General features: G+C 37.2%; 2 protein-coding genes across 3 annotated transcripts in view; one reads left to right on the top strand and one right to left on the bottom strand.

Annotated features, from left to right (window-relative positions):
- The window catches only part of LOC140717199 (LHFPL tetraspan subfamily member 5 protein-like), a 114503-nt gene extending 100014 nt beyond the window's left edge, over window positions 1-14489 (top strand). Inside the window, exons 3-4 of the mRNA XM_073030508.1 lie at window positions 9509-9551; window positions 10951-14489. Of these exons, the coding sequence (XP_072886609.1) occupies window positions 9509-9525 (17 nt within the window). The 3' untranslated portion in view covers window positions 9526-9551; window positions 10951-14489. The remainder of the gene's footprint in view (window positions 1-9508; window positions 9552-10950) is intronic.
- Window positions 14490-16892: 2403 nt separating this feature from the next.
- LOC140717198 (SRSF protein kinase 1-like) overlaps window positions 16893-24921 on the bottom strand; it is a 70502-nt gene continuing 62473 nt past the window's right edge. For both annotated transcript variants that reach the window (XM_073030506.1, XM_073030507.1), the window contains 2 exons: window positions 22015-22107; window positions 16893-18744 (listed from right to left, as the gene is read on the bottom strand). In XM_073030506.1, the coding sequence (XP_072886607.1) occupies window positions 18560-18744; window positions 22015-22107 (278 nt within the window). In that variant the 3' untranslated portion in view covers window positions 16893-18559. The remainder of the gene's footprint in view (window positions 18745-22014; window positions 22108-24921) is intronic.

Raw genomic sequence — 24921 nt, 5'->3', positions numbered from 1 at the left:
TCAGCTGTCTGCCATGTATATGATACTTCTTGATCACGTTGTCACCAACCTCAACAGATCCGAGTCTGTGTGCTAATCTTAAAGATACTCACCCATTTACATGGCTGAAATTGCTGGACACATGATGGGTCCTGAGTGTATCCCGGATGAGCCCCCACATGTTGTGACAGTGAACGAAGTGTCCAGAGAGACACTGAAGCTGGTGGATATTGAAGTCTTTATTCACTTAAACAAGTAGGAATCACACTGAAGACACTCTTGGAAGAAAAGGCCTGCAATGGCCTGATATTACAAGACATTTTTTATATGCTAGAGATCAAAAGTAGCAGCAGGACAATTCTATGGTTACAATATATCCACAGTGCTTCTTCCTTTGACTTACATATAATTTTCAAACACCTCAATCTTCACAGCAACATTTCAGGCACCCAAAATGAATATTAATACTCACTGACTCCAGGCTGCATTCATGAATATGCAAACATCTCAGATCAGTGAGTGTAACTTGGTTTGGAATCGATCCCAATCTGCAGCATCAAGAATAACATTGTTCTAAGCTGCATTTTAAAATTGATCTACAATCCACATTCAGACCTGAAGACTGACTGCTGTTGAAATTAATATTTGCTATACACCATAATTGTGAATACGCCATAGCAGTTTAGATCTGTGTTGCGATATGATTTTGATTTTCCAGTGAAAGATAACAACTCTCCATGGTGATAAGTCCTTTCCCTAGTGATACTTATTGTGCCTTTAATTTGAAATTTGATATCAGCAGCCATCTAAGAGGAAAGCAAACACGTAATGCCTGAGCTGCAGGCCTCATGCTTCAAAATCAGAATCGGAATCAGTATCAGGTTTAATATCACTGGCATATGTTGTCTAATTTGCTGTTATGCAGCAACAGTACATTGCAATAAATAATATAAGCATTATTGTAAATTACAGTTAGTATTATATGTAATGAAACAGTTAAATAAGTAGTGCAAAAAGAGGAAAAAAGGTAACGAGGTAGTGTTCATGGGTTCAATGTCCATTCAGAAATCTGATGGCAGAGGGGAAAAAGCTGTTCCTGAATCATTGAGTGATGATAGATAGATAGATAGATAGATAGATAGATAGATAGATAGATAGATAGATAGATAGATAGATAGATAGATAGATAGATAGATAGATAGATAGATAGATAGATAGATAGATAGATAGATAGATAGATAGATAGATAGATAGATAGATAGATACTTTATTCATCCCCATGGGGAAATTCAACTTTTTTTTCCAATGTCCCATACACTTGTTGTAGCAAAACTAATTACATACAATACTTAACTCAGTAAAAAAATATGATATGCATCTAAATCACCGTCTCAAAAAGCATTAATAATAGCTTTTAAAAAGTTCTTAAGTCCTGGCGGTAGAATTGTAAAGCCTAATGGCATTGGGGAGTATTGACCTCTTCATCCTGTCTGCGGAGCATTGCATCGATAGTAACCTGTCACTGAAACTGCTTCTCTGTCTCTGGATGGTGCTATGTAGAGGATGTTCAGAGTTATCCATAATTGACCGTAGCCTACTCAGCGCCCTTCGCTCAGCTACCGATGTTAAACTCTCCAGTACTTTGCCCACGACAGAGCCCGCCTTCCTTACCAGCTTATTAAGACATGAGGCGTCCCTCTTCTTAATGCTTCCTCCCCAACACGCCACCACAAAGAAAAGGGCGCTCTCCACAACTGACCTATAGAACATCTTCAGCATCTCACTACAGACATTGAATGATGCCAACCTTCTTAGGAAGTACATTCGACTCTGTGCCTTCCTGCACAAGGCATCTGTGTTGGCAGTCCAGTCAAGCTTCTCGTCTAACTGTACTCCCAGATACTTGTAGGTCTTAACCTGCTCCACACGTTCTCCATTAATGATCACTGGCTCCATATGGGGCCTAGATCTCCTAAAGTCCACCACCATCTCCTTGGTCTTGGTGATATTGAGACGCAGGTAGTTTGAGTTGCACCATATCACAAAGTCCTGTATCAGTTTCCTATACTCCTCCTCCTGTCCATTCCTGACACACCCCACTATGGCCGTGTCATCAGCGAACTTCTGCACATGGCAGGACTCTGAGTTATATTGGAAGTCTGATGTGTACAGGGTGAACAGGACCGGAGAGAGTACGGTTCCCTGTGGCGCCCCTGTGCTGCTGACCACCGTGTCAGACCTACAGTCTCCCAACCGCACATACTGAGGTCTATCTGTCAAGTAGTCCACTATCCAATCCACCATGTGAGAGTCTACTCCCATCTCCGTTAGTTTGTGCCTTAAGATCTTGGGCTGGATGGTGTTAAAGGCACTAGAGAAGTCAAGGAATGTAATCCTCACAGCACAACTGACCCCCTCTAGGTGAGAGAGTGATTTGTGCAGCAATAAGAGCAATAGTAGCAATAAGAGGACTGTCCTGGGTGATGGGGGTTCCTAATAATTGCAAGCCACCTTGTTGAGGCATTGCTTCTTGAAGATGTCAATCAAATCAGTTATTCAGAACTGATGAAGCGAAAAATATAAAAATCAAAATTCTATAGACTGAAGTGTGCTTTTTTACCTGTTTGGTTTCCTTACTGTTGTGAATTTTGTTCATAAAGATAGCCAGCCTTTGAACATTCAGTAAAATACAATAATGTGATGACTAAATTAGGGAAGAAACAATTTAAATTAGGATAGCATCACCACACGTGCACAAAATAAAAATTGTCAATTATACTTAAAGATCCTATCAAGTAAAAAAGATAAATTGGATGGCAAGATCATGAGACTTTGATTTAATGCGTAAGACCCATTTAGTTTTGGTGTAAAGCCATTAGATTTAATGCAGTTTTAGTTATAGCCAGTTCTTTACTGATGGCTATCCATGTACAGTACTGTTTAAAATGGTAACATTTTAGTTTGATCATTGTGACTGTGGAAAATTTGGTTCTGAATTACTAATGGGAAAAAGAAAAATATTTTGGATTGGTCTTCACAAGCGAAGACAATAATTTATCCCAATAATAATAGACAAGCAAGATGATATAGGGAGGCAGAAACTCAATATCCTAGGCAGCAGTGACTATGTGTCTTGCAAGTTAAATTGTAGTTAGCAAGTTTTGAGGAAGACAATAAGAGTCTGCAAAAGGGTAGAGATAGGCTGAGTGTCATGGAACTACTTTGGAAGGCAAAAGGGCTTATTGTTATTTAAATGAAATGCATCTATAAAATCTTGCAGTAGAAAGGCATTTGTGCTCCAGTCTATGAAATAGAAAGATGACCTGGAGGCATAGCAGGTAGTGAGGGTAATTAAATATTGGCTTTTAATGTGAGGGAACATAAAGCACAGAAGTTTTGATTCAATTTTACTGGGCACTGGTGAAGCTTGTAGTTGCATTTGCTGGACAGAGAAGGCTCACTGGTTTGATCCCTGGGAAGAATGGGCTGATAGATGAGAAATTGAACTTTTAAAATGTGACCATATTGAAACATAAGATTCTTGAAGATAATGAAGGTGAGTTGAGAATGGTTTACCCTAGTGGAGGTATCTAGAACTATGAGACATGGTCACATCCATTAAAATGCAGAGAGAAAGAATTTCTTCCAAGGGCCATAGATCTAAAATAAAAGGCATTGAATATATTACTGGCAGACATTGAATTCTAAGGTAATAAAGGGTGTGGTGTAACATATAAAAGAGGAGAGGGAGGGAGAGAGGGAGAGAGGGGGAGGGGAGAGAGAGAGAGAGGGAGGGGAGGAGGGAGGGAGGGAGGGGGGAAAGAGTGGAGAGGGAGAGACACACTCTCATCCAAACATCTCCAACAAAGATACCAGTCTGTCAAGATGACATAACTTCATGTTAATAGTTATGCAAAATCAATTCAGATTTAATAAATACATACACACAAGCACAGGTATTTTTCACTTCTCAGCATTGAATGAAGACAAGTCATCCTCCACTCAGAGGGATCGTCTAAGACATCATGTGGCTAAACACTGCTGGGAAGTTCCATCTGTAAGAGGCCCGGCAACATCTCACCCATGCTTCTCCAACAGCACTTACATCCAATGTTTACCAGATAGAAGGGCAGAAGATATATGGGAACTCTATTACCCAAATATTCTCCTCGAGCCACACGCCACACCAACTTGGAAATATAATCAACCTTGCTTGTCACGGCGCTTGGTTCTGGAACTATCCATCCAGCAGCACTGCAGGTGCATCCCATTCATAGCAGTCATCCATGGTATCAACTCAACATCCAAAGCGGCAATAAAAATGACCAAAAGGAAAATAAACATCCCAAGAAATAACTATCTGAAATAAACACTCCACTAATACTGACAACCTTGTACAGTCATACAGCAATACAGTGTAGGCCCAGTATTTAAGTCCATGCTGACAACGGTGCCTCTGTTCCATTATAGTCCCTCATGCCCTATCATTCATAGGAGGTCTTATGCTGGCCTGACTTTCCAATATGCATCATCTTACAGTTATCTGTATTGAAATCTATTTTCCACTCTTCGGACCACAAGTCTAACAGATCTGGATCCCCTCTACCTACGATAAACTTCTTCACTATCAGCAGCACTTTCTAATTTCATGTTATCCGCAAACTTACTGATTAAGCCTTTTGAATCCATATTGAAATTATTTATATAAATGAAAAACAAAGGTCCCAACACCAACTCCTGTGGCATATCATTAGGCACTGACCTCCATTCTAAGAAACAACTTACATCCACCACTCTGTGCTTTCTACCTTCAAGCCAATTTTGAACCTACCTAAGTCTCGCTGGATTCCATGGGATCTAAACTTCCAGACCAACCTACCAGGCAAGACCTTGTTGAAGTCCAAATAGGCAACATCCATTGCCCTACCCTCATCTAACCCTTTGGTTACTACTACAAAAAAAATCTTTAAAAGTTTGCCAAGCATGACTTCTCACACACAAAGCTATGCTGTCTCTTCCTCATCAGACACTGTCTATCCAAATACGGGTAGATCCTGTTCCCCAGAATTCCCTTCCTTAACTTTCCCACTTCTGATGTCATGATGACCAGTCTGTATTTTCCTGGCTTCTCTTTGCTACACTTCTTAATAACCAAGCAACAGTAGCCACCTTTCAGGTTTTTGGAACTTGGCCAGCAGCTCATGAAGAACTAAATATCTCTACATGGTCCATCACAAAGTCCAAGGATGTACTCAGTCAGGCCCTCAGGATTTATCCACCTTAATGTGCTGTAGGCTGCAAATATCTCCTCCCTAATATGAACGTTCTGCAAAATTTTTCTGTTTCCCTTATCTCTTGAACTGCCATGATTTTCTGCTCAGTAAACACCAAGCAGAAATATTTGTTAAAACCCTTACCCATCTCCTGCATCTCGAGCCCTGTAGATCCCTAAGAAGCCTGCTCTCTCCCCAGACGCCCTCTTTCCTCTGAATATAGCAATAAAAATTCTTGAGGTTTTCCTCAATCTTACTTTCCAGAACCAACTCATACCCTCATTTTGCAACCCTTATTTCCCTCTTAAGTATTCTTAATCTTTTTATAGTCATCAAGGAATTCACTCATCACTAATCTCCTAATATCCAATTTCTGCTTCTTTCTTTTTCTGAGTCTAGATATCTCTCATCAGTCAAGGTTCCCTAAACTTGCCATGTTTACCCTTCACCTAAACAGGAACATGCTGTTCTTGGTGACTTGCCCTCACACTCTTAAATTTACCATTCATTTCTTTCCATTTAAACAGGCTCACCCGATCAACCTTTGCCAGATCCCATCTAATTCCCCCAAGATTAGCCCCGGACCATTTTAGGACTCTAGACTGTGTACCTATCCTATCCCTTTCCATCACTAATTTAAAATTATTTGCATGCTAAATAAATTGTTCCAAACAGCAAATTTCAAAACGATGTTTTCCGATCTACCCCAACAAGTAGCATAGAAATGGGGTTTAGTGCCAATGCTCTGCCAGCTTCTGGCAACAGAAGTGCAGTATTGTAACTCCATCTACAGTACATCACTGTAAAAGCAGGTTGTATACCTTCTATTTGTCAGAAAACCAAGTATAATAGTTCTTTTCAATAACATTTAAGGCTGAAACCATTATGAAGGCTGCAGGCATTTTATATGCTACAGTAGATTTCAAATGATGCTGTGATTGATTATGGAACTGAGGAAGGTGAAATTATTTAATGTTTTCAGTTAATAAATAGAACTTAGTCTAAAATGAGAATAGACATTATACATTAATATTTGCTGACAGTACCACTTATGTATTATCAACCCAGTTCATTGATTGGCATCTTATAAATAAGGTTTTCAATCTATTAATTATATTCTTTGAGATTGGTATATACTTGCTCCAAATCCTGGAAGCTTGTTATTGTTAAACTGAGAGAGGTCTAAACCTTGAGCCCCTCATTAACCCCCTAAAGACTAAACATAAGATCTCAACTTTGATTAGTATCTTATTTAAGTGAAGGTTTTCCAAATGTGTGCTTATTGTTACTGCTGAAGGATATCAAGTTGAAAAAATGATGAAAATTGATGCAAATATGAGTGAATCAAAAAGAAAATCAACTGAAGAGATTATGTATGTTTTGTAAATACAACCACCGTATTAGGATGCCCCAGAGGGGAACATAAAAGGAAGTACTCTACAAATTTTTTCTTGGTGGTACTTTGAGACTTTAGAAAAATCTCTTCTACCATTAACCTGATTAGGAAAAACTGGAATGTGGGCACTCCATATGATTTAAAGATGTTCCAATAACTCCTGTTCTGGTCAGAATTTATTTCATTTACTTTCAAAAGTAAACATCAATTTGCTTTGACAGAAGCAGATGAACCTTCTGCAAAAATAACATCTTAACTTCACAGAATTCTTAAACATTATATAAATGGGACATATTCAGAGGGCTTGTATGTAGCCTTTCTTCTTCCAGAACTAGGATCCAACAATATCAGCACATGAGATCTGCAGAGTGGACTTCGTATTCAGCTTCTAAAGAGTCTGAAATGTCTTAATTATCCCCTTAAAATTTAAGGCATCCTGAAGATTTCTGGACTAGAGGGTGAGAGCAGACTGCATTGTGCAGCACAGTTCCAAGATTCTTTCCATCTGCTGCTGCCACATAAGTGCCAAATTCAGCACATGATAGAACAATGGGCCTTAATCAAACGTCACCAGAGCAACTTGGCATTTCAGATTTCCCATTTCCTATTGCACTTCATATCAATCCAAATTTGCCATGATGGTGGAGGGAAGTGGTATGTAGTTGCAACAGCAAATGATGGTTAAACAGAGAAACCAGTCCATCTACCTACTATGACAGCTGAAAAGAAAAAAGTTGAAAGGGGAAACCAGCTGTTAGAGAACACATTGGAGCTGATCATCCCGATCAAACCTGCTACCCGAACCCTTCTGCTCAATAACTGAGCACTCTAAGCCAACCTCAATGAGGACAGCATGGCCCTCCATATCCAAGTCATTCCACTGCTTAGGGTGAGGTGCGCAGCAATTTGGCTTTAAGATTTATTTCACAAGCCCTCATAATCATTTAAATACAGTTTAAACTGATAAAAAAGCAGCCAATCAAATAAAGGCAAGTTGTGCATCTTCCTCCCGCTATTCCTACTGTAAAGCTGAAGATCCAATTGCACTTTACATCTGGCCCCTCTCTTCAATTTTCTGCAATTTTCTTCAATTGCAAGTCCAGTGCTAAAGCAAGTGGGCAGATGCACAGACATGAAAATCAGCTACACTGAAAATACAGATAAGGATAGCCAGAGATTCCCTACTGAACTGCAAACTAAAAGTATGATCTGGCCAAATAAGCTTAAAAAGGCAATGAGTGGATAGAACTGACTTAGGCTTAAGTGTTTACTCATAAAGGCAGAAAGCTACACTATTAACGCTCAACACTACTTACAGCATTCAATGGTAAAACATTACACTGCAATATTTATTTGAAATGACAGGCAAAGGCTGCTGTGGAAACCATTTGTAAGTTTTTAATCAAGGTTATAGTTCAAACATCAAAACTCTATATTTGAATAAGTTATGCTATCAATTTCTTTAAAATAACTTTCTAAAATAAACTCCTCTTGGGCTGTAAGTTGGGTAAGGATATCAATTATAACTGAAATTTTGATAACAACCCCTGCCATCTTCTAGTGGTATTTCTATCCCTGTATTCTGTCCCTCATGATTGGTTAATCCTCATCTAATCAAGTTTCTGCACTCCCACCTTGTTTACAATCGAATTCCAGTTCTTACTTCGAATAAGACTTCTGTCTTCGTTAAAATTATTTTCTTTTGTGAACTTGAGTTTAGATTGATTTAGAGTTCAATTACGTGCCATGTCACAGTTACTGGATTAATTTATTACACTGACTTTATTTCTTAATTACCTAATTATAACACTTCAGCATGTGTTGCATCTTAATATTTGTTCTATACAGTGTATCAAACTTTGCAAATATTTATCTATACTTATTGAATATTATACAAGTCAAAATGAAACAAAATAATTTTGTTTTACATTTAATTATGTGAAACTAACAAATAACGAGTGAGCTGGGTCATAATTAATATAACTATTGTCTCTGTCTAATGATTGAATCCATGTTGTTCCCAAGTCTACATACAGATTGTAAACCAGGGCATAAATCATACCTTTTGCAATCTACCTAGTATTCAATTAATTTCTGAAGAAATAAACACTTTTTCATTGCCCGAGTAAGCTTGGTGATATTACCGTTTCTTTAAAAATATTTAAATAGGAAACCTCCAACCATGTAGGCATGTTTTATGAATATTTTAACACATATTTTGGGGAGATGTCTATATGATGTAGCTTTCTTCAGGAGCATGGTAAATATGCCACTGACCCAAGTTGTTCTGGTATGCTATTACATTTGAGTCCTACGTACTAATTACCTGATTATTACTTTTACTGCAAAATATAGGCCATTTGACCTACATATTGAAGAGTATACGTGGAGTTTTGGGTGGGAGATGAGCTTGGGATGGTATGTACACTCAGAGGCTATTTTATTAGGTACAGGTGTGGTCTTCTGCTGCTGTTGCTATTGCTACCTACTTCAAGTTTGATGTGTTTGTGTTCAGAGAAGCTCTTCTGCACACCACTGTTGTAATGTGGGGTTATAGGAGTTACTGTTAGCTTGAACCAGTCTGGTCGTTCTCCTCTGACCTCTCATTAACAAGGCGTTTTCACCCACTTAATAAATGGCCACTGAGTGCAATTTTAAATGTTATTTGAACTGGATTTAAGGTTGTAATGGCAACTCAGTTTATAAAGAGGGGAAAACCCCAACATATTTTCATGTCAGAACTCTTACTAAGGTTAAGCGTCATTAAATCATATTATGCATGCAAGTTCATGCTTTTAGTTAAAAACTTATTTATATGCTAATTAGTTCCAAATCCTTATCTGTATTTCCTGTATTGCAGAGGTGGACAATGCCTAAGGAAGGCATCAACGTTATCAGCTATGGTAAGTAGTTACTTTAAGTTTATAATGAATAAACATTGTCCATGTTGGCAAGTTAGCATCAATATATGCTGGAAGCAAAGTGTAAAGTTTCTCTCTGTGAAACTACAGCTTTTCAACTCCTTTCTTACTCCCCGCCAACTTAGCTCAAACCCTTCTTACAGTACAGTGGCATAGGTACTGCAATAATAGAGGCATAAAGAATTAACCCAGATCTGCACCACCTCGCTTATTGACTAAGTTTTCTGTTTCATGAAAGCGTTGCATCTCTGACAAAAAGGGAATTGCCCAGTGTAATCTTGATGTTTTTTTCTATTTGCTGTGGTAATCTCTCAATATAAAATAGCTACATTCTATCTCTCTGAGGATCAGACACCTGATCGAAGTCTATTAAAAATTACGAGGCAGCTAGCATCTTCCCGGGGGAATGAAATTTCTAATTTTAAAAGACATACATTTAAGATTTGGGGGGGGGAGGGGGGGGGGCGGGAGAGAGATTCAATGGAGACGTGTTGAGGGCGGGGTTTAATAGTGATGAGTACCTGAAATGCAATGCCAGGGGTTTGGGGTAAATATGATAGAGCTTTTTAAGTGCTTCTTAGATTAGCATGTGAATGTGGAGAGGAGGGATTAGGTGTCATAAATTTAGCACATCCTGTTCCTGTGATGTAGTTAAGTACTGTTCTATATTCCAATTGAACATAGGCATTGGTAATCATACAAAACAGCACCCAAGAATTCTGGATGTGGAATTTACTGTTCCATTGCTGCCTAAGATCCAAGTGGCTAACTTTAGGGTTACCCTTTCTTGCATCAGTTCAAATGTTAACAATTGAGCAACCTAACAAGACCGACAAAAGCTACCGGGGAAAGAAAACGTTCTTGTTGTATATCAGTCCGGGCAAAGTACTAGCCAGCTCAGATTTCACTGCAACAAAGCATCGCAGTATTTTGATTGGTATCTACATTATTGAGCTAAACGTATGCCGTTATTGCAAGCTTGTAATACAACGAAAGAATACAACGAAGCACTAAAACTGAGAAAGCTCTATTAAAATAACATTTTATATCGAATTTAATATAGCCAGAGCTAAAAATTGACCATGATAATCCATAAACACTGAAAATTGTTTATTTGAAATTTTTCAAATGGCTTTGAAAATCGTAAGCAAGTTTTCCACAGGAAGGAAAAACTCTGATGGCAAATATTAGATGTCCAATATTTCCTAGGAATGAATGGAGCCAAATGTAAATAACAGATTGGAGCATTAAGTAAAGATTCTGCAAAGTACAGCTGGGAATAGTTTAAGGTCAATGATGAGGTTATGAGAATAAAACAAACAAGAGGCAGATATTAATGCTGCAAAGTAATATTTATCAGGTTGTGTTTTTTTATTTCTAGAGCTGTTCCATATGGTAATGGTATTACAGAAATTCCACCAAACATGGAACCAAGGAATCTTCAGTATTTTCCTCAGCAGCTGGAATGAATTGTGTTGCAGGTTCACAAAAGGATCACTAAATACTGTAGTTTGTCCCGTGGAAGCGCATTCAAGTTAGAATAGTTGAAATGTTTTATTCCATTAGAAGCTCAATGTACGTACTTCAAACTAGTTCCAGTAATTGATAAATTCTAACTTTGAAGATAAAAGAATCTTGGTACAGTCTGATTGTTTCAATGTGTATGTGATGTTTTAAGTGTGAAGAATTAATCATGTTTTGAGTTCCCCCATTATTTTGTTCTTGAATAGTACAGACACATTATCAACAGGAATAAGGGTTAGCTTTTGTGAAATTAGTGCACAGCTGCTGTGACAAACAATTAGTCAATCTATGCTTTTCTCCACAATTATTAGAAGCAGAAAATCAATAAAATTACAGTTCAAATAAGCTTGTTACTGCAGGAGCAAGTAATTACAATAAAACTTTAATAACTTGCTATTCAACTGTTTGGAAATCACAGCGTGTCAGCATCTGAATCACCTTTGTCCTACTCCCTTTAAACTTACCTCACCAGGAAAGTATTCTAATGTACATCTTTTGAAAGGTTTTAAAATCGGTATTAATAGGGAATAACATTTGGGAGTCTGGAAAAACTGCTAGTCTATCAAACATGCTGGACTAACAGTGTTTTCCCGAACCTTCGGTGGTTCCTGTGACATCTAACACTGCTTTCACAGTTCTTATTAAAATTCACAAGGTAAAAATATAATGTGCTTTAAATTGGATGCAGACACAGTTTGGGAGATTAAGTATAAGCATTCACAAAAATAATGCCAAGATTAAAATTAGTACATAATTCTTTGCTCCAAAAGCACTTCTCTAGTTTGGAAATCAAATGTTCTAATTGCATGTGTACTGTGATACTTCCCAAGTTTTACATTTATTGCCAATAAGAACAGCACTGCCAAAATAATATGGAATAATACTGCTAGTACTCATGATCTTATTTGTGGATTTGGCTTCTTTGTTGCCATTGACATCCTGCTGGCAAAACAAAAAAGCCTGAATTTATTTGTTGATACAAAGTTAAATTTATTGCATTGCACATTGATTTATTTATGTCTTAATTCTGACAAAGTGTTTGCTTTCACAATTTTGCCATCTTATCATAATGCCTCAAAAGATTGTTAACCTAAATATCAGGTTTGAGTTACTGTACTGTTACTAAAATACAATGGATACAGAAAACAATATAGAATAAATTGTCCTAACTAAGCTCTTTGGAAAGGACTCCTTTCCCATCACAGCAGAAAGGCAAGCCACAAATCAAACTTATTAGTTGCAGTGCTGGATTCAGTGTTATGCACTGAGGGATTCTTTTAAGTTTTTGGAACGTTAGGTACTCTCCCATTTAGCTCAAAACAGCTAAGTTCTCTCACATGCTGACTGCATCTACATGTTTTTCTAATTATACCAGATTGTTTTATTCTTTAAAACAGAAGTCTAAACAACTGGTCAACGTCTCCTACATCACCTTTAATGCTTGTTTTTATTTTTTTTAAAAATATACATCTTTAAAAGCTTAAGGAAATAGAAAGTTAAAGTTAAATAATAGATTTCAAATCTGGCAGAATATTAAGAGAATATGTAAAGCAGTTTTAAAACTTTTTTTGGCAAGGCCACCTTTGTTAAACCATTGTGGCCTGCAACGTGTTAAAGTATAAAGTTATGAAAGCAGAATTTAGACTCAGATAAACCTCAAAACTTGGGTGCAACTTAATAATTAATAACCTAAATTTGCCTATTGCACCAACAGATCATGATGACAGTGAATCAGCCTCAAGACAGTAGCAAAGTATATTATTACATGCTAGTATTTATTAATTTAAACTTATGAATTAAAATGCATTTGAAATTAAATTCTTTGTCCATTAAAGCTTCACCAATGTGTATATTATGAAATAATGAATAAAACTCACTATGTCCAGTCCTAGCTAAGGAGGAGGATCATTGGCTATTTTCACAATTGCATAACTACATCTGTAGGAATCTCCAAGCACAAGGCATTAAAATCAATTACACTTAATGCCACACAGTTGCTACAAAGGATTGTTTTTAAGCAGATCTGCATTCTTAAATATACTAAATACCAAGAACTGCTATATCAAGTATGATACCCGAAGTCCCATTTCAATATGCAGTTCCAATTCATTTCAAAATTAACTTGACAAACATTAGAATGTGCTTTTGCAAAGCTGGGGTTAAGGTAATAATGCAAAACAAAAATACTCTGTAGGGGGTTCAGTAAATGTACAAAATTTCACTGGTAGAAATAAATGTTGCAGTATGTAACATCACAAGAGGTAATAGAAAAACCCAGAAACCAATTTTGCACAAGGTTTCACAAAAATGACAAGGATATCAAGAATTGCTGAGCAACTTGCCACTCCATTATCACTCTTCAAGTCATTCCTATCGGTCAATAAAGGAGCTTACAAATCAGTGTGCCTTAGTTCTGCAGCCAGATTCACTGGCATGACAACTAGAAAGTTCAAAATATCTGTGGCAACATGCCGTCAAATTGAGCAGAACTGAGAGATCACCAGTGCATTATACCACAAATTCAGGTCTTCTGCGTTCTAATAAGAACTTATATTTGCTGGTAATTACAAGACTAAAATGGTAGCAGTTCTGTGTGACATTTCTGACATGCTTCATCCTAATAGATTTTAAGCATTAAAGAGTTGATGAAGTCCTCAAGAAAAAAAAAAGTCTGAATGGAGCATGAGAAGCTCACTGGTATCACTATGAGCCTTTGATTCAAGCACATTCAAAAGGCTAGTACTCACATCATTGCAGATGGTGGAGTACTATAGTACTGTACCACCCAGGAATGTTTAAATCTAAATGAGAGCCTGAATCAAAAAAATTTCAGCCTCAAGCAAATTACAAAGATGAATCATCATGCTTACAAATGACTTTTGAAATGTGGACAAAAGGAAGTCTCAGACTGTCATTTTTGGGCAAGAGTATCAATATTAAACCATCAATAGTTCTCAAACTTTTTCTGCCCCAGGTCCATTTGTGTCTTTCATTTAACTCTGTAATCCCCATACTCCAGCCGCCGTCAGTATTTTTTGGTCAAATGTACTAATTATTCTAATACACAGTAAATATTCATATTTTAACAGTTTGTGGGTATTTTTGTTAGTGTTACAAGTGTACATGAAAAGTAACGCTTTCAAAGTTCTGAATACAATAATTTATAATATACTGTATATAGTATTCTTTCCACTAGCAATTACAAAGTTAATATTGTTACTTTATTTTGTGAAAGCTTTGCAACTGATGTAAACTAGCAAGTTTGTGAATATCTGGTTACAACTTGGTTAAAGATAATTGAAGATCACCTATTTTCACATCATCAAGACTGGTACAAGTTCTTGATAGCAGGAAACCACATTCAGATAGATAGAAATGGGAAATCCAAATAAAAACTTTGCTTTCTCAGAGTTGTGGAAACTTACTTTAAATATTACTAGTTATCCAGGAATTTGGTTTGTTGTGTTTGAATTTTGCTTTAGCTGTTATATCTCTCTGCAACTCAATAAGGCATCCTTACAATATGGGGGCAACATAATTCACATTCACCCCAAATGGATTCACCACCCAATTTGGAATATGCATCTCCAGCAGGTTTCAAAACTGAAATTCCATATTGGTATGCAGTTGTTTGAAATGATCAAGATGTGCAATCAGATCATCTTCTTGCAATTCTGTTTTAAGAGTTACCAGCAAAGGAAATTGCATAAATTCGATGCTGTTAAAAAGTTTTCCAAGGAAAGTGAGAATAGCCTCTTTGCATGATATGAGATTGCAGTCCCCCCCCCCCCCCCCATAAATAGTTTAATAAATATATATCTGACAGGTAAAATGTCAGACGTAGCAGTGACAGTTTGTTCTCCAAGCTGCTCAACACTTGGAAATGCACAATACTATCTCAAAGTGCAACAAAACAACAAAGAGAATTACCTTTTGATAACCAGCGGACCTCCACATGCATTAGTAGCCATTCATAAATCACTTTCCTCAGTTGTCAAAAAGGATTTTAAAGTGCATTTGATTTGAAGTTGACAGCCATTATTACAGCAGCAAGGGTGTCATGCAAACATTGTCCAAAATTTTTTGCAACCAAATGCTGACGGTAGATGACATCATGCAAAAAAACTTCAGGCACACCATTTTTAATGAGCATGGCCCGTATTGTAGTAATCTGTATCTCTACATTTTCCTACTATCAAAGCAGCACCATCAGTTGCACAAGCCATTATAACACATAACACATGTGAAACTTTGTGAAGAAGCCTGATCATCAAAAACCTAACACGTCATCAGAAAGGCTTCATTATTACATAATACGCTTTCATCGATTTGCAGGGCAAACCTCTTAACTGCAGCCTTCATGTCATGTTTTATAACGATTATGACATGAACAGGTCAGTGGAATATGAACAGGACCAGCCTCTTCGTGCATACTTGCTGGTTGGTCTTGTAACAGACAACCCCACCCAATCTGCAGTTTGTTCGTGATACTCATAACCATTTTAGTTAGATAACTACAACACAGGCTATGCCAGGCTTTGCATATAATCCTTCTGATAAGGGATTTGATCTGAAAAACCTGCTAACCTCTGACATATTTCAGTTGGAATTAGATTATGATCGTTCCCTATTAACATGGAATTAGCTATAATCAATCTCTAGCTGGTGGAGCACAGAATCATGCTGGGTCACACCCGCCTGCTCACTGTATAATCAGTGATTTATGGGTGAATGTGGAGCAGCGCCACACTGCAGGGTGTGAACAGTGATTTGTACATGGTCAAGGAGGAACAGAGATAACGACTGCTGTGCCATACCCCACCCCCACATACAGGTTAAGCTGTTTTGCTGCCCCTTTTGCATTAGGTAGCATATTTTCCCATTCATTTCATTCAGGGTTCCAACTAAATTACATATATTCATTTTTATTTATATATTTTAGTACTATTTCATCAAAATAGTAAACTTGAGGCCTATTCATAAACTCCTGTGACCCCAGTTTCTTGTTTTTTTTAAACTTGTGGTCCCTATGAAATCCGACATGGCCCCTTGGGATGCAGTATGAGAACCACTTATACATGATTTAAAAGCAGGCAGTTATCAACAGGAAGTCAGTGCTGTAGTCAGCTATTAAAACTGGATTTTACAGATTAAAAACAAGTTCTGATAGAAATACCTGTAACAGATGAGAAAAAGCAATGAAACAGCAAAAATATTAGCATGCGACTTGTAAACAGAAGTGCAGGTAGCCAAGGAAAAAGAACAAATATCAGAATATAATAAAGGGTTTAAATGCCTTCAGTTTTCAACGTGTAGCTTTTCAATCTCTGCAGTATGAAAGTCAATGACAAAATTAATCTACCCAGTTTAATTCCTATCTTTGATTCTTGCAAATTATAGTTTTTTTTTATTAAATAATTAAACTGGGCCATCTGGATGAACAATCCCTTAATCTTTCTGCTCTATAAATACCTACATTTTTGTTTGCAACTGATTTTTAAAAAAATGACAAACATGACAGTAAAATTCTATCTTTAGAACTCCATACCATTTACATGGGCATTAAAAATTTAAAAAGTCCAGATGATCTATTTTAACTATCATTAAGGTAAGCATGACTGCTACTTGACTATATATTTTTTAAATTTAACACTATTAAAGGGGACCATCCATAAGATTTAAGATGCATGTATCAAATATGCAGAGCAATTGCTTAAAACAGAAGCAGCACTAACAATTCTTGGAGTCTATGGAAGTGCATTCTTAAAGCAATGAATTTTTGAAAGACAAAAACATGGATGCATCTAATCTGCTTTATTTTCAAACTTTGCACAATTACTCTTTTATAAGCAAGAAATTCCTTTGAAAGCTACCAAATGCCACTGCTGCACATTTTATATTTAGATTGATTTTTGTGGTGCTTTACATCAAGTGAATTTAAGGATAGGAATCAGATCACCGCACTTTACAAATACTGGGAAAGTAGATAGAAAGAGTAATCTATAAAGCAAATAGTTGGGCCATTCTGAACAACATTAGTTGATACAACTTGACCTGATGTGCCATTTAAGGTTCAATTTAATGGTACTAAAACCATATGCACTGCCCAGTAATAGAACTTAATAAGGTACTGAAAGGTACTTATCTATGATTGAGTTACTTTACATGAAACACACACAACCTGGCCCAATGTTACCAAAAGCAAATAAAAACCCATCTTAGTTTAGTCAGCCTGTTTTGGTCAATAGTGATGAATTGAAATGCGCCAGTATACTTTATATCTGGAAATAAATCAGCGCACCTTCTGTAGACTGAGAACACATCATAAACTAAAAACAGACATCATGTTATCTTACATTATGGCCCAAATGCTTTAAGCTTGTATAAAAAAATTCACCGGAAATGTTTGACTCCATGTCAGGCAGTGGTCAAGAATTTCCTTAAAAAAAATGAACTTTACAAACTCAACGTTGTCATGTACAATATTAACGAATATCATATGCAAAAGTTTTTTTTTAATTTTTGAAATAGTCTGGTTAGGCAAACACGCCACACTCCAATGTAGCAGAACATGATCAATTAATGATCAAACCCAGTAGCATTCCTGGATATTTCACTAAAGCAGTTTAAAAAAAACATTTTCTAGACAGATGACATACAAAACACAAACTGGGGAGCCTTCATTAGAAAACAGTAATATTTAAATAGCATGTTAACATTTCCAAGACCTGCAGTAAATACAAACACAAAAGGAATTGTTTCCTACTATATCTTACTTCTTCAAATAATAACGCCAGAGATTTCAAGTACGGATAAGTACTTTGGAACTGACAGAATGCCTATTTCTAAAGTGCTGTTCCAGGAATGGCAGTTGGTAAGCTGGTAAATGAATACATGTTAAAAATGGATTATTTGAGTTATTCAGCTATCAACCTACCTATAGAAAACATGGTCAAAATACCAAGTGCACAGCCTAGGTCTTAAGCAGGCTAATTTGAAAGCATGCAGACTGGCCAAAAGTCATTCCAAAGCAAAAAAAAAGCTATAATTTACTAGGTACTTTACTTTCCAATTCCATGGTCAAAATACTATTGGGCAAAACATAGCTAACTCTTTGGTACGAGTATAATATTCCATTATGGTCTCTTCTACACGGCAACCTTGTAGATTTTATCGTCTCCTGGCAAAAAATTTACTTTTAAATTTTAGACGAATGTATACTCGCACTCAACATATATGTGAACAGTACAATTGTTGAATGTAGACAAATGATCTTTCATTAGCAACTAATAAATGGCAGCTATGACTATGTAAATTTCTGTAATCCAAACCCTTTCTCCATTTGTTTCAATTGAATGTGTAAAATCTTCCTAAAGATTGAAGGAGCCTGTATTTGTACCAGCTTAAGACAATAAACCAGGTCTTGTACTAAGGACAAAAAATAAATGCTGCAATTAATTTGGTTGCTATGAGTTTAGCCAAGGGTGTCTGAGGCATTCTGCTGCTGTGGCTCGCTTTTCCGGTATCAGTTCCAGCATTGGCAAGAGGAATTCTGTAAATGAAGCAGCTTCCTCCTGTGGCCATTCATACTTTTCCACCAGCACTTCAAAAAGTCCCCAAGGTTTCAGCTTTGTGATATGCCTCAGCTCACCTAAAGGGACAAATACCACAATTAGCATATTAAATCTTATAGAACAGTCAGCTAAACTACTTTATCTTTCCTGACCTATTGACATATCTGACAGCTTTGTTGTAATATTCTCCATTGAACCGATTTAATTGAATGACCACCAAAATTCATCCCTAGCACAAACTTGGTCTCTCTTCCCCCAACTACATTCCCTGAAATCAAAAACTACCTTTAACTATTTTTTAAATATATAATTCTGACTTAAATCTGAAACACTGACCACTTCTTTCAACAGATGCTGCTTAACTGGAGAATGTTTCCAGCACTTTCTGGTTTTAGTTCCGATTTCGTCAACTGCAGTTCTTGAGCTTTAGTGAACTTCAAAGCCTCTGTATACTAATACTAACACAAAATGCTGGAAAAACTCAGCTAGGCGGCATCTGTGAAGAGGAATACAGTTGATGGACTCCTGATGAAGGGTTTTAGTCCGAAAGGTCTAAAGGTCTTAATCCTTTCCGTAGATGCTGCTTGACATTTTGAGTTCCTCCAACATTGTATGGATTTACTCTGGATTTCTAGTATCTGCAGCATCTTTTGTGTTTTGTGTTCACTTCCCACTTTGCTTGCATGATCTTCATTTTCACTGTAGCACAAAACAAGTTTGCTTTCTGCCACTGGAGATTAAATCTTTGTCATCTCCATGGAAGACAGACAGACAAAGGTTCAGCTTCTCTCATGTCCATTCAGTTCCACACCCTACTTGGCTGGAGGGGAGAACTGTTTCTCAAATTCTTCTGTGCCATCTTGAAGTGCAGCTTACATTAATGGAAAAGTCATCCTAATTTCAGTTCAAAACCCATACTGTTGGTTGAGTCAGAATTTCTTTGTCAGAATTTTGTAATTTAAATAGCCAACATTAATACTACAATTTTGACACGACCAATTTCTGTCATGCTTTATAGTTCCTACTTATTGCTGCTTCCTCAGCCACTTTGCATTAGAGATTACATTTTATCCTCTGCAATGCTCCAGTACACAAATATTAGCTTTCAGCTTGGCAGCCACTGACAGACAGTAAAATTGATAATCTGACACCCTCGGGTGATTTTGAACTAGCAGATTTTGGAATGGATGTTACTCCCGATAATAACAAAACCACTTATTTTTATTACATTTTAATTTAATAATTTTTCCTGACTTGATGATCTAACAAGCGGAAACAAGGCTCCAAAACCTGGCTCACACTCCAGATGACTAAGCAATATGCTAAACTATTGGGAATTGTGAACAATCAGCTACTGTATTATCAGTGTTTTACTGTGTCAACATTTATTGAGGGTGGCCCAAAGTAGATAATTTATAAACAAAAATGTCATTAATAACCTGCTCTTATTGAATGCCACTTCCATTTGCTGGAGCATTTGGAACTAATAAGGTAATAAAACCCCAAGCTAATTCAATGTTCAAACTCCACTTCCAAGATACAGTACCCCACACCTCTCAACATTTAAGTTTACCAATTAGTACAATGAAAGGTACAGGAAAAATTAAGTTATTTTGATTTTCACAATATCCCCAAAGCAATGTAAATTTGTGAATAAATTAACACTGCTCTAGAAAACAAAAACTGAGATATGATCTGTCAGGATTATCAAATGTTTGAAAATGATGACAACAAAAGCGTTTCCAACTGCAGGGAGTCCAGAACAAGAGGGCACAGCTTCAGAATAGAGGGACGTTCTTTTGGAATAGAGATGAGGTGGGTTTTTTTTTTAGCAAGAGGGTAATAAATCTGTGAAATTCATTGCCACACATTGCTGTGGAGGCCAGACTTTTGGGTATATTTAGAAGAGATTGCGAGGTTTTTGATCAATCAAGGCATCAAAGGCTATTGGGAGAAGGCAGGGGAATGGAGTTGAGGGTTAATAAGTCAGTCATGATAGAATCGTGCATCAGACCTGATGGGCCAAATAGCTGAATGCTGCTCCTATCTCAGCGACTTGTGTTGGTAAATGAGTTTATTATAGATAGGTACTTGATGGTCATAAAAAGAAAATACAACCAATGCTACTCAGCTGTTTAAACTTCAGCCCTGGTATTCAGTATTATTGTTATCTGCATCTAGCCCCATCTCCTGTTCCAGATCTGCATAGCCCTCAATTTCCTAATTAAAATTCAAATCATCATGGACATGGTGGGTAGAAGCATCAGTTCTGTGATGTATGACTCCAAATCCATGAATGGTCTTTGGTAATCTCAATGATGTTTGCTATGTTGTTTCATTTGCCTTACACCATCACGTGGAGGTGTGGCCAATTTCCAGAGTCATTAAAAATACACATTATACACACAAAGTAACATTTTTCTCGAAACAACAAGCTTTAAGTCACCCTGCTTCACTTGTAAAACCATAGAGTTTGAGTCTCAAGCTTAAAGACAATTTTTAGAAGTTCAATTTTAAATGTGTTTCGAATTCTAGGTAGAATAAATAAGATTTTTCACTCTATGTGGTTATTACTTTCATAAAGGTGAATTTTGTCAGGCAGAATGCTTTAAGCGGAATTCTCTTAACTGGATTCTTTTACTTGAATTCTATTGCGGGCTGAGGAAATCCAAAAGTATTCAGCAGTGATTGCTACATCTCAAAGAAAAAAGGTAGTTACAACATTTCTAATCCAATGATCAATCGCTGACGCCCAGTGACCATCACAAAGAAATCACTATTTCTATTCTTTTGGCTTTTGAGCCTTTTGAATGATCCAAAACTTCACACTGACATCAAATTAATTTTATCTAGCTTAAAATCCAGGTTGGGGAAAAAACCTACTTTTGTATTACTTTAGTATTTCCTAAAATGAGAAAATTATGTGCACATTGTCAAATCCAAGCAGCTTCGAATCTTCAATTAATCTTTTCATGCAAATAGCTTACAAATGCAGTAGAAGAATGAGTCTAAGATTTCACTTTCACCTTTCATTTATGTTTATGTATTTATCCAATGAATTGACTTCACTGGGACTTTGTTCAAATAAACCCAATCATCTCCACAAATTCTAAAAAGTTAGTTCCTTCCTTGCTGTTGCTACTTGCAAAGCATAAGCAGTGCTTAACATGGGTCAAGTATTTCACACACGTAACCTTAACAATAATGCTTCATTTTTAATTATGGAAAATAATTTAGAAGGCAAAGCCCATTTTCTAATAACTTGCTAAAGTAACATCGCAGCTTAATTTTGTAAAATGCATAACTTTTATACACTTAAAATTGTGTCAGTTCTCTACTCACTTTACCTTTTTTGGTGAAAAACTCCTTGGAATATTTTCCAGCTAGAATAAGCTTTCGAGGCATTTTTCCCAGTAACTCAATAATCAAAGCAATGTGATCTAAATGCAAAAATATTTACAGAAAAACACAATTGTATCAATATACCACATATCCATTCTACCACAAAATGGCCCATAGATAAAAGAAAATAGTCATTAGGTGCCTCAAGTCTGCCTTACTGTTTAATAACTGTCTCATCAACACCCAAAGCAATTGTAACCAAACCTCATTTTTTAAACTCCCAAACCCAGTGCAATGAAGGCCAAAATGCCATTTGCCTTCTTAACCACCTGTTTGATGTTCACATTAGCTTTTTTTTTTGAGATTCAGGCACCAAAACACCTAGATTCCTCTAGGTGAGGATTTAGTGAGGTGACTCACTTGACAGCTTGGCCAAATACAGCAATTTCCTATCATTCAAAAGTGAAATCAATTGCACACATAGGCATATATTTAAATATATATATTTTAGTGCCATATTTATAGCAGTAACATAACCAACACAAAGCTGAAAGTCAAGAATTTAGGAACTGCATTTTACATAGTATATCATCACAATGGAAAACAAATTTAGAAATTTTTTATGTGTGCAGGTTAGAGTTGGAGGGAAATAGCACAAAACTGAAAACTTAAAATCCTGCACTCACACAGAAAAATCAAATCAATTTGACTCTTGGAGTGAAAAAGCAGAACACAAAATAACAAATCATTCTTCATGGACTTATGGAGTGCATGGAGATTATCATGAGAAGGTGGGGGAATGTGACTAAAGGGGAGATTGGATCAGCTCATGATGAAACGGCGAAGCAGACTTGATGGGCCAAATGGCCGACTTCTGCTCCTTTGTCTTATGGTCTATTATGGACTTCACAAGGCTAAGTAGTGTGAAAAAATATTTACTGGTCATGTTTATAGCCAAATATTTAAAAAATGCAAATACATCTGTGGTGGTAGATTTGATGTTTCTTTTTTATAGAAAAAATTAATGTTACCTTTTATTTATAGGCATCCGTCAGTCTCACAAGACCATGGATTTGCGCCTTGGAAGGTTTCCAGGGTGCCGGCCTGGGCAGGGTTGTATGGGAGACCGGCAGTTGCCCAAGCTGCAGGCCTTCCCCTCTCCATGCCACCGATGTTGTCCAAGGGAAGGGCACGAGGACCTATGCAGCTTGGCACCGGTGTCGTCGCAGAGCAATGTGTTGTTAAGTGCCTTGCTCAAGGACACCAACACGCTGCCTCAGCTGAGGCTCAAACCAGTGACCTTCAGGTTACCAGTCTGATGCCTTGCCCACTAGGCCACGCGCCAACACTTGTTATCTTTTACTTGCTGGTAATTTTTAAATGAACATTAGCCACTTTGAAGCAGTGAGTGTATGAACCCAGTCTTGTGTGTGCACGTGTCAGACTTCCACTTGTGTCAAAAAAAAGTGGATCAGCTATTGTGAGAATAGGCCAGTGCTGGATTTTGAGATCTGAGGCCAAGAAGGTATAGTTGAGTAGCAGGTTAAGAACGGGTAAAGGTCTTTAAAAAATATATAATGGTTCATTAAAAGGATACCAAATTACAACTAATTAAATACAGATACAAGATCTGGTGATGTGTTGTAGTTGACTGATGTGGGAGCTGGTAGATCTCATTGTGGTTCCTGATGACTTAACCTGCAATAAGTGTCTCATGACCGAAAATTTGAGTTTCAAACACAGCAATTACCTGGACACTGTCAGGAGCAGTCACATCCATCAGATTAACTACTTCAAATTTGGTCTATGGCTACAGATAAGAGGGTCGTGACTGTCCAACAGGTCTGAGATTGTGCTCCCTGTGGGGATGAGTTTGGGGGCTGTGGGAAGGATAAGCAATGGAAGCATGGCACTGTGATTCAGGGAAGCATTCAAAAGGGGAACTGAGAAATGCAGTTTTAATTGACGATAGTAGCCATAGTCAGGGGAATAGACACAATTCTGTTATAAGGATCGTAAGTCCTGAAAGTGTTTAAATCCAGATATGAGGCAGGAAGTTCTTGCAAAATGCAGAGGAGTGGAAAGATGCAGCTGACACAGTCCACATAGGTACCACTGACATGGGAAGAACAAGGAAAGAGATTCTGTTGAGAGAATTCGAGCAGCTAGGGACTAAATTAAAACTCAGAACAAAGATGATAATAACCTCTGGATTGTTATCAGAGGCACATACAAATTGGCACAGGGTTTAAGAAGATCAGTGCACTAAATGTGTGGCTCAAAGACTGCTGTGGAAGAAGTGGGTTTGAATTGAGTAACATTGCACCAGTACTGGGGAATGAGGGAGCTGGGCTGATGGGACAGTTCCACCTGAACCTACTGAGACTAGGGTCTGGGCGAATCGCATTACTAGGGCTTTTGACAGGGCTTTAAACTAAATAGATGGGGGTGAGTATACATAAAGTCTAAGAGAAGCAAAGTGCAGGAGAGGTTACTGAAGTCTCCAGAATAAAGAATAAGACAAAAGTTTAGAAAGGATTAAGAAACACGAGGAAATCTGCAGATGCTGGAAATTCAAACAACAACACACACAAAATGCTGGTGGAACACAGCAGGCCAGGCAGCATCTATAAGGAGAAGCGCTGTCGACGTTTCGGGTCGAGACTCTGCGTCAGGACGAAGGGTCTCGGCCCGAAACGTCGACAGCGCTTCTCCCTATAGATGCTGCCTGGCCTGCTGTGTTCCACCAGCATTTTGTGTGTGTTGTTGAAAGGATTAAGAATTTAATTTCAGGCAACATGGAGAAAAAAAATAAAAAGATGATGAATGAAAGTAAATACATGCCATATACAAAATACAGTAGAGGAGCTTGTAGTAGTTAGAAATGTGCAGGTATGACATTCAGTATCACA

The sequence above is a fragment of the Hemitrygon akajei genome, chromosome 27 (genome assembly GCF_048418815.1).
Source record: "Hemitrygon akajei chromosome 27, sHemAka1.3, whole genome shotgun sequence".
Taxonomy (NCBI): domain Eukaryota; kingdom Metazoa; phylum Chordata; class Chondrichthyes; order Myliobatiformes; family Dasyatidae; genus Hemitrygon; species Hemitrygon akajei.
The sequence above is the reverse complement of the archived record's forward strand: the minus strand, read 5'-3'. Positions and strand labels throughout refer to the sequence as shown.